The following is a 9,534-nucleotide window of genomic DNA, read 5'->3' as shown; positions in this document are numbered from 1 at the left end:
TAATAATAAAAAATTCCATCGGCCTTTTTGTTTTACTTTATTCTGAAACTTGTTCTGAGCCACATTTCCCACACGGTCATATGAGCCTTTAAGTTTCCCAGAATGCACTGGTTTACCCTGGACTTGTTTCTGTTCCTCACAGATGGTTCAGTTTATTAAAACTTTGATAAAAATTTTGTCTCTAGATTGTGACAGTTGTAGTGGTTTGAGCTTTTCATAGAACTTCATTTTTTTTGTTAAGTTTTTTTTAGCCATTGAAATTTCATAACTTGTGAAGTTCTGAGGGAACAAATCGTAAAAGGTAAATGGTTCTTATATAGCGCTTTGTACTCGGAGTAGAGTAATGAATGACGTCCATGATACAGACGACACCAGAAACAAGTGCGGTGGTTTTAAACAGAGTAAGTGTTTTATTTACATTTTCCATTCATGTTGTCTGAGTATGTGATCAGACCTGCTGGATTTATGATCAATGGTTTTGTTTGTTTGTTTGTTTGTTTGTTTTTGTTTACAAATGAAAAAATGAATTCACTCAAGACAGTGGATATATTTTGAACACTCACTCTCTTGGGGTTTGTTGCATGTGAAGAATTAAGAAAAGAGTCTGTTGTTTTTGTAAATAACCGTGTTGTACAGGACATTGTACATGATGTTTAGGTACATGTGACATTTGAATTTTACTCATTAGAATAAGTTGATTTCAATTCACATACACTACACAGACAGGATGTTTCTACACATCTACCTGTTTTACTGAGACAAGTTCACTTCCTGTTACTTTGTAAGTGTACTTGTTTGTCAAATATGTGTATGTAAAGCTGGAGAAGACAGGACTGTGGTTTCTAAAATGTTGCTATGGTCTTTTTTTTTCTTTTTTTTCTTTTGCAGGTGAACAATCAAACTTAAGAATATGATTTCATAGAAGAAATAGAGCTTTAAACAGAATCACCTTTTCATATTCAAAATTATTAAAGCTTTAAGGTGCATGTTTCCTTAGTGTACTTTGAGGTACCTCAAACATATTTATCCAGTGACCAAAAATGACCTTATCAGCATTTGCACTAAGTTTGTGTTGCTGTGGAGAGTGAATATAATTGGTTTTGGCACAGACTATAAGTTTTTGAGCTTGAGGTTTGCAGTGTTGTAGATTGGTTTGTATTATATAGTAGTATGTGTTTATATAAAGATGAATAAAACAAAATATTAGAATATTTTAATATGGCAGCCAGACATTGTTCAACCCCAGTGTATAACACACAAATCAGTTAGTGTCAACAGAACTAAGGGTTTTTAGTAATAAAGTCTTAATTCCAGTGCTTTTATTGCATCATAGTGATGCACCTCACAGTGTATGTATTTTTCTGATGTCACTGTGCATGATAGTCAAGTCTTTATTCATAAAACACATTTAAATGTAACAGACGGTGACCAAAGTGTTGCACATATTTAATGTTCCATGTTAGACCCTCTATTAAAAGGGAGTCATATTATAGTAAGATGAGCTTTTTTCCTATTTATATGGGAAACAGCTCCAGGGATTTACTGAAACAAGTGCAAACGTCTATGTAAATACAGACAGTACAAAAGATGGACATAGCTACCGTGATGCCGTCCACTGATTTCTGAATTCGGTGAAACCTCTGCATGAGTGTTTCCATCTACGCTGTCCTGGTTGCATAAAAATGATTTTTTATTTAATATGACCCAAGTTTCTTTGGATCTTTTTGCTGCCTTTTGTTCTTTTCTCTGGCAAAATGATCTAACACAGCTCTGAGGAAGCCAATCCATGATTGATAGAGTTTCATTTTGTGTGTGTGTGTGTGTTTTGTTTGTTTTTTTGTATCCACGTGTGCTTTTACTGCATTGACAGTGAGTTTGAGATCATTGTCTTGCTGCAAAATTGAGGCTTTACCAATAGAGGCTATTGCATGATTGAGAATGTGCCTTTCAAGTTTCATGTTAAAACACCATTCAGATCGCTCATTCTACCGTGCCTGTATACCTGCGGTTTCAGTCAATTTCAGAGTCTGTAGCAAATGAGCTGTTGCTACCCCACCTACGACGCTGTGGTGAGAAACACGGCAGGAAAGGAGAACTGAGAACACAGCCTCACCAGAAGCTTCTAAATAGCTCTGCCTTCTAGCAACAAATATTGCATCTATCTAGACAGACTTTAGCTGTTTTGCATAGCAAAGCTAGTTAAATACATAGTTAGCCCTGCTGTCATCATGGAGAGAACTAAAAAAAACTATGGTCTTCAGTGGAATAACAGATTGGAGACTAAAGGTGGACAAAGCTCTCCAGAACAGCTGTGGGTTTATGGTTGTGACAGCTAATATTTTATTATGACGCACTTATATGTAGTTACACAAACTTCTTTTTTTCATCAACATTTATGGGAAAGTCAACCAAGTAGCTCAATCACAGATCTCTTATCTTAATCGATGACTTATTTAAATCTGAATTTAATCGTAGTTAGATTGAAACTCTGTTTCTGTTTTCACTGAAAATACAAACAGTCTCAGACATTTAGAAGACAGCAGATTATCAGAACTAGATAACAGAGGAATGTCTGCTTTACTCTGATCAGTTTCTCTGTTTGTGGGTGTTTTTGTGTTTGTGTCTGCAGGCAAGACTTAACTGTTAGGAGTAGGAAGGTTTTATTTATGCCAGGTCCACAGAGGAATAAAATCCATTTTTTAGAATCTTTCTAGACATTAACACACATTTTAACTTCTTTATAAAAGAGTAATTATATAAAACATAGACATAAAATATAGACTTCACCTGCATATAGTCTTTGTGCTCTGGGCCAAAGTACAGGTGGAATTACACATTATTACTCTGCTGTTTACAAAAGAACTTACATTTTGAGATATCTTTGGTATTTATTTAATCATTTATTTATTTATTTTAATACGTCTCCCTGGTCATAAATATAAACATCCACCAGGAGGTGCTGCAGCACCCTCAGCGTACCTGCTTCCCACAGTCTTGAGCTAACATGTGTCCCTATTTTATTTCCACAGACTGAATAAAAAGAAATGACCCAAAATAATTTACTGACAAGAGGAAGACCATAAAATGTTTCCCATTTAATCTTCACTCTCTGTCAGCACAGAGAAAGGAAGTTAATATTTAATCATTTCTCTTTGAAATATTTAGATCTGTTGGCAGGCAGAAATAACCACAGGTGTGTCAGCTTTGACCTCTAAAATGATTTTACATCCAGACGAGAACAAAACAACAGAAAGAAAAATAATGGAGCTCCAAGTTCAAATAGAGCTGATGAATGTGCTGAACACCAAAGAGGAAATCTGATATGATTCACACACAGACACATGATGCTACTGCTGAACCAGTCTGACCAGGATACTGACACACAGCTATTTACCATCAACACAGTGGTGCTGAGGAGCTGATCAATAATTTAATCATTTAATCACCTTGATTTATTGGTTTTACATATGTTGCATTTAAAAAGAATATTTAAGGTTTGAACAATCTTCTTTTAAACAGGTTGTATCATGAGTTTCACTTTAGTAAATGTATTTAGTTACTGCAATAATCAGTTTCAATTTTTCTTTTATATGAACAGTTTATGCTGCATCTCAGTGTTATATTAAAACAATTATAATAATAATACATAGACTTTGTTAGTTTGAACTAATGATCCTAATATTCAGGATGTTTTTATTGTATTTGATTCTACTGGGCTCTAACAGACGGGCAGGTGGAGCTAACCACAGCTATGTTCGCTCTAACAGGAGCTTTAGCTGCACTGAAGTGAAATCATTTCACAGTCACACAGAGCATGAGCACAAAACAAGAACAGGACAGGAAATAAAAGGTGGGCTTAGAATAAAAGCAGACAGAAACAGTAACAGATGCATCTGTTGTTTGTCATGAGCGACACTCTGACAGGCTGTAACTTGTGCTGGACAGTCTCCTGTCCCACATGGTGATACGCTGAATTATCAGAGCACAGATCAAACATCCAGAGCACCTCTGCTTGTTCCTGTTCTCTACATCACAGACATGAACCTGCTGAAGTTTACTCACATTATTATACATCATACTGATCCTCACACACTGACAGAAATCACGTTCTGTCTTCAGACTGTGACAGGTGGAGAGGGTTTCCAGCCCCACCCGTGTGTACTTCAAGGACCTGAAATATTTATAGTATTTCAGGGTTTCATTAAGTTATTTGACAGAAGGATCAGCTGACTGTGAGGGCTCAGAGTCAGCTGTGACTTTGTTTTTGTTTGTCAAATATGTAAACTCACAGCTGATAGGTGGAGGAATGTGGTTGCTATGGTGAAGCTGTGGGTGCTGATGTCACAGATCTGAGGTGTGTCTGTTTAAAAACAGCTGATAAGGAAACACAGCTCAGTTTGTTCTCTGGATGTTTAGTACAGAGGTCCATTTATTTATTTTTTTATTTTATTGTACTTTTTCTTTTTGCTCTTTACATTTTTTAAATATTTTATTTATTTGTTTATTATTTATTTTATTCCATCATGATGATCAGAAAAGACTTTGAGGATTACAGATTTCATCCAGAAAAAAAGTAAGTGTTTGACTATTTTGTACAAAGGTGGACAAAGTTCTCTGTGGTTTTATGGAGGCTCCAGCTAAATGCTGCCTCCTCCATAGTACAATTTACATTTTATACAGTGACGTCATTTTAAAGTCCTTTGGCTGATGATGGTCTTTAGTATGTAGCTGATGACTGATGATGAGAGAGGTGATGTTTGTGTTGTTCTGTGGAGATCATTCAAGGACTGAACCTGTTAAACACTCAGACCTGCTTTAGATTTCACCGCTTTAGTCATGACGCACTTACTTATGGTCATCCTACAAAATGATGCAAGTGTGGGGTATGAATATGAGTATGAGTGAAAAAGAAATGTTTCAGCTTTATTAAAACTCAAATTTAACCTCATGTAGTCATTTTTAAACTTTTTTTTAAAAACTGAGGTTCTTTTATTCACTGAAAAAACCAACAGACTCACATAGTTAGAACAATCTAAGAGTCAGATCAGCAGAAACAAAAACACGGAAATGTTTCCTGTAACTGCGTCGCTCTGCTCGACTTTGCTGTTTGTCGGCGTCATCGTGTTTGTCTCTGCAGGTGAGGTTTATAAACATGCCACTCCATGCCACCTCTGTAGATCTGTCCCTGAGTTTTAAATGGTTGTGCAAAAAAGTCAGAAACACTGTTTACATTTTAAGGCATATTACACAATGCAACAGCTGCATATTTTTAAAGAAATACCTTTGATTTTGCCAGCCTAAGAACATTTCATTACATCGGCCCTGTATACACCTACAAAGCTTTTAGTTCAGTGTTTACAAACAGCTGCAGGAAATGGATTCTGTTCTGTTCTTCACTCATCACCTACCTGACACCTCACACCTGTTTCTCACCTGCATCATCTGTTGGACTGAACGTTGGTCTGAAAGCTTCTTGCTGGTTTTTTGATCTACAGTAAACATAAGAGACAGAGTCAGGATTTATTCCAGCCTCCCAGTGAAATGCAGCAGGTTAGAAATGTCTCAGAGCTTCTTACGTGGTGATGCTGGGTAAGAGAAGCCTGTATCAGTAAAGCTTGTTTGTTTGTTGGTGTCTTTGTGTTTGTGAATGTAGGCGAAATTTAACTGTTAGAAAACAAACAGTGTTTGTCTGTGAAAAAGAGAATTAGCCTGATTTTCACGTTGATATCTCTCAAAGAAATCATTACATTACATTTCACCGCCTTAGTCATGACGCACTTATTCATGGTCATCGTACAGCGCAGCGTAACAGACGTCACTTTAACGCGACTTCCTTAAGAGACATCGAAAGTGTGGCGTTTGAACGAGTGGCTGAAAAACAAATGTTTCAGCTTTATTTAAACCTCAAAGTTAACCTCATGTAGTCAGTTTTAACTCGGGTTCTGTTATTAACTGAAGATACCAACAGACTCAGACTTTTAGAACAAACTAAGAGTCAGATCGGCAGAAACAAAAACACGGAAATGTTTCCTGTAACTGCGTCGCTCTGCTCGACTTTGCTGATTGTCGGTGTCTTCGTGTTTGTCTCTGCAGGTGAGGTTTATAAACCAAACAGTGTTTCCCTCTGAGATAAAGAGGAATAAACATCAGTCTGGTTTACCTGGTACTTCCCAAACATTTAGTTTCTGAGCGTCTGCGTGTGTGACGGCATCACGAGGCCTGTTTGTGTCTGTGGGTTTTGACCGCTTGGTCAGCGATGTTGTTTCCAGCACAGAGACAAAGAAGTGTAGTGTGTGTGTCAGTGTGATGTGTTGTAGTTTCAGGAGTCAGTATACAGCCAGAGGCCGATCTACAGAGGTGGCATGGAGTGGCATGCTCCACCCTAAAATGATCTCTTGCCACCTCTAGTGCCACAGTAGTTTTATATAGGACATTGTTGTTTGTTAAGTTGTGGCAACAGATTATATTAGGCTGGCACATGCCTCTCTATGCCACCTCTGCAGATCTGCCCCTGAGTTTTAAATGGTTGTACAAAGAAATGTCAGAATCATTGTTTACATTGTAAGGCACATTACACAATGTTACACATGCGATATGTGTAAAGAAATGGCTTTGATTTTACCTGTGATTTCCACACCACCCTAAGAACATTTCATTACATCCAGCCCTGTATACAGCTACAAAGCTTTGTGTTCAGTGTATACAAACAACTGTAGCTCCATAAAGGCAGCATGCAGAGACTCACAGTGTCTTATGATGAGAGGCTGCTTTCTCTCACGCATTATGTTCACTTATTATCAGCACGTTTCACTGTATAAATGTTTATATAACACAGGTCCTGCTCTTATTTATTGAAAATGATACTACAGCAATGAGTGTGTTTGTGGTTCTCTCATTGGCTGCTGTCGAAGTGATCAGTTGTACTTTGACCTTTAACCTCTCTGCTCTGTGTTGTTTTCACTTTCAGACCAGAAAATCATCACAGCTGAGCCTGGACAGAATGTCATGCTACCATGTCGAGCTCCAAACAACAGCAGCAGCATCACCGGTGTAGAGTGGAGCAGAGCTGACCTGGGAGACGAATATGTTCTTTTGTACCGGGATGAGTTATTTGACCCAGATTACCAGCATCCATCTTTTAAGAACCGGGTGGATCTGCAGGACAGACAGATGAAGGATGGAGACGTGTCTTTGATTCTGAAGGATGTGACGATTAATGACACTGGAATATATGAGTGTCAAGTCTTCATAAGAGGAACAAACATGAAGAAGAGAGCTAATCTGGGTGGTGACCCCATCAGTATCGTCACACTGAAAGTTGATCCTCCAGGTGAGTGAGTAGAGTTGAGTGTGTGTGTGATCAGAGGTGAAGCTGCTTCCTGGTTGTTGATGTTTGTTTCTAAAGATGTTGTTGATGAGACTTTGTAGAAAGCAGCTGGTCTGAGTGATGTGATCAGAGTGCAGTAGATAATGTCTGACAGCAGTTTGAAGAGGAAATGGATTCTGTTCTGTTCTTCACTCATCACCTACCTGACAGCTGACACCTCACACCTGTTTCTCACCTGCAGGAGGACCTGTTGGACTGATCGTCGGTCTGAGTGTTTCTGCTGCTGTTGTGCTTGTTGCTGGTTTTCTGGTCTACAGAAAATGTAAACAACAGCAGACTCAGGATTCATACCAGTCTCCTGTTGAACTGTAGCATGTTTGAAGATGTAAGAGTCGCCTGTATCACTAAGGCACAAAGCAGAGGCCTTTCAGAAACTAAAACAATCACATCATGTAGAAAACCAGAAGAGCTGCTTCATTCCAAAAAGATTTCACAGCAGAGACAATGTTAAAGAAAAAGCTAATTTTTCCTCAAGTAAGAAAAAATAACAGATAATCAAAAAGAAGAAGAAAAAGGTGGAGAACAAGGTGCAGCACATTTATCAACTGAAAATGGGAAACTGCAATTATTTAAATTGCAGGTTATTTTAACTGTAATTTGAAAATCCAATTTAAGAATTAAAAAAAAAATTATATTCTCAAGCATCTGAGGGAGAGTCCTAAGGAATGAGACCCAAAAGGATCCAAGAAGAATCAAAGACATTTTAATCAACAGCCTGCAGTAGTAAACAACTTTACCGTAGATGCTGCATAATGTTGAAAGAATTACTAAAGCCGACACTGTTACTGTTAACAACATACATTGTTATGTATATTTTTCCAGCACTGAGGATGTTTGGCTTCTGATGTATTGGACAATTGTAAATTAGTATAATTAGTAGTCATGTTCAGTTTTGATAATGTTAAATGTTTCAAACACACACAGGTTTTCATCATTTGATTGTATGTTTGGTCTGAGGCAGCTAAATTAGTTTGTAGAGAAAAGTGAATGTCAGATTTATAAGATAAGATAACCTTTATTAGTCCCACATGTGGGAAATTTGTTATTGTCCCATATGTTTGTGAGCTTAGCTGTGCATATTTACATTTCTGTGGAAACGCAAATTACTTTTTCATAGTTTGGTTCTCATCAGTATTCATGAGCTCAGAATGTTGCAGCATCAGAACGAGTGAGTGTGTTTGTTTCATCTTCAGGTTCAGTTATCTGTGAGATCAAACTCATTCTGAGAGGTTTGACCCACACAGACTCATCCTCATGTGGAGATCACAGACAGTAACAGTAATTTTGACAGTGTCATGAAAATAAATCTATGAATGTTTATATATTAGGCAGATGTTTCCTCTGATCTGTGAAGCTTTATTGAACTTTTCATTCCATGAACGACTCTTTTGGTTGTTTGTTTTCTGGTTGTTATTTCAGTTTAAATATTTCAAGAACTTGTTACATTTGTAATGTTTTATTTTATACTTTTTGAATCCGTTTTTGCTAATAAAAAACATAAAAAAAACTAGGACTCTATTGTTGTGTTAATTCAGTCTGTTCATGTGTTTTTTGTGGCTGTAACTCTTCTCTTTTTTTTCTGGAGCAGCTGATGCAGATTTTTATCTCTGCTAGATGATGATACAATGATACATAATAAAATAATCTAGACACTCTTTAAGTCATATGTTTCAAACTCAAGGCCCGCGGGCCACATCTGGCTTGACGTACATTTATATCCAGCCCGCAAGATCAATTTATATAGATTTATAAATGTATTATTTATTATCGTCATTATGCATGGCGATGTGACACGCTAATAACACACAAACTACAGATCCCATAATTAGGGATGGGTATTGATACGATTTTCACGATTCCGATTCCATTTTCGATTCTGTTTAACGATTCGATTCTTTTTAAAAAAGGAGAAAACTAAGGTCGATTAGCTTAGAACTTTGTTTTATTCTGTGGGTCTTCCTTGGTCTCTTGTGTTCTGGGGGCCTCTGGATGTCTGGAGTTTTGATCTCCTCCATACCTGCTTGATACCATAGAGGACAGGGCTGTGGCTCCCCACACTCCCTAGCAGATCATTACATGGAGAAACCTTTGGAATGCAAGCATGCTGATCCACACAGGTATGCACACAGGTGTACACATGGGTATTC

General features: G+C 37.4%; 1 protein-coding gene across 2 annotated transcripts; it reads left to right on the top strand.

Annotated features, from left to right (window-relative positions):
- The first annotated feature begins 256 nt into the window (after positions 1–256).
- LOC146713068 (cell surface A33 antigen-like) lies at positions 257–8,900 on the top strand. 2 transcript variants are annotated; one of them, XM_085452419.1, is made up of 3 exons: positions 257–401; positions 6,968–7,330; positions 7,569–8,900. In XM_085452419.1, exons 1-3 carry the CDS (start codon positions 344–346, stop codon positions 7,697–7,699), a joined length of 552 nt encoding a protein of 183 aa, XP_085308545.1. In that variant the 5' UTR covers positions 257–343; the 3' UTR covers positions 7,700–8,900. The 2 variants fall into 2 exon arrangements, with proteins under 2 accessions (XP_085308545.1, XP_085308544.1); XM_085452418.1 differs by lacking the exon at positions 257–401 and adding an exon at positions 4,585–6,093.
- The last annotated feature ends 634 nt before the right edge of the window (positions 8,901–9,534 follow it).

The sequence above is a fragment of the Copadichromis virginalis genome, linkage group LG3 (assembly GCF_057382275.1).
Source record: "Copadichromis virginalis isolate Kocher_CV1m ecotype Utaka linkage group LG3, C_Virginalis_male_GT1.1, whole genome shotgun sequence".
NCBI classification, from domain to species: domain Eukaryota; kingdom Metazoa; phylum Chordata; class Actinopteri; order Cichliformes; family Cichlidae; genus Copadichromis; species Copadichromis virginalis.
The sequence above is the reverse complement of the archived record's forward strand: the minus strand, read 5'-3'. Positions and strand labels throughout refer to the sequence as shown.

Bases quoted from the DNA above. Each gene is read 5' to 3' on its own strand.
- LOC146713068 (XM_085452418.1), top strand. From the start codon at position 6,024: ATGTTTCCTGTAACTGCGTCGCTCTGCTCGACTTTGCTGATTGTCGGT. The intron at 6,094-6,967 runs GTGAGGTTTATA...TTTCACTTTCAG, and splicing joins CTTCGTGTTTGTCTCTGCAG to ACCAGAAAATCATCACAGCT. The intron at 7,331-7,568 runs GTGAGTGAGTAG...TCTCACCTGCAG, and splicing joins ACTGAAAGTTGATCCTCCAG to GAGGACCTGTTGGACTGATC.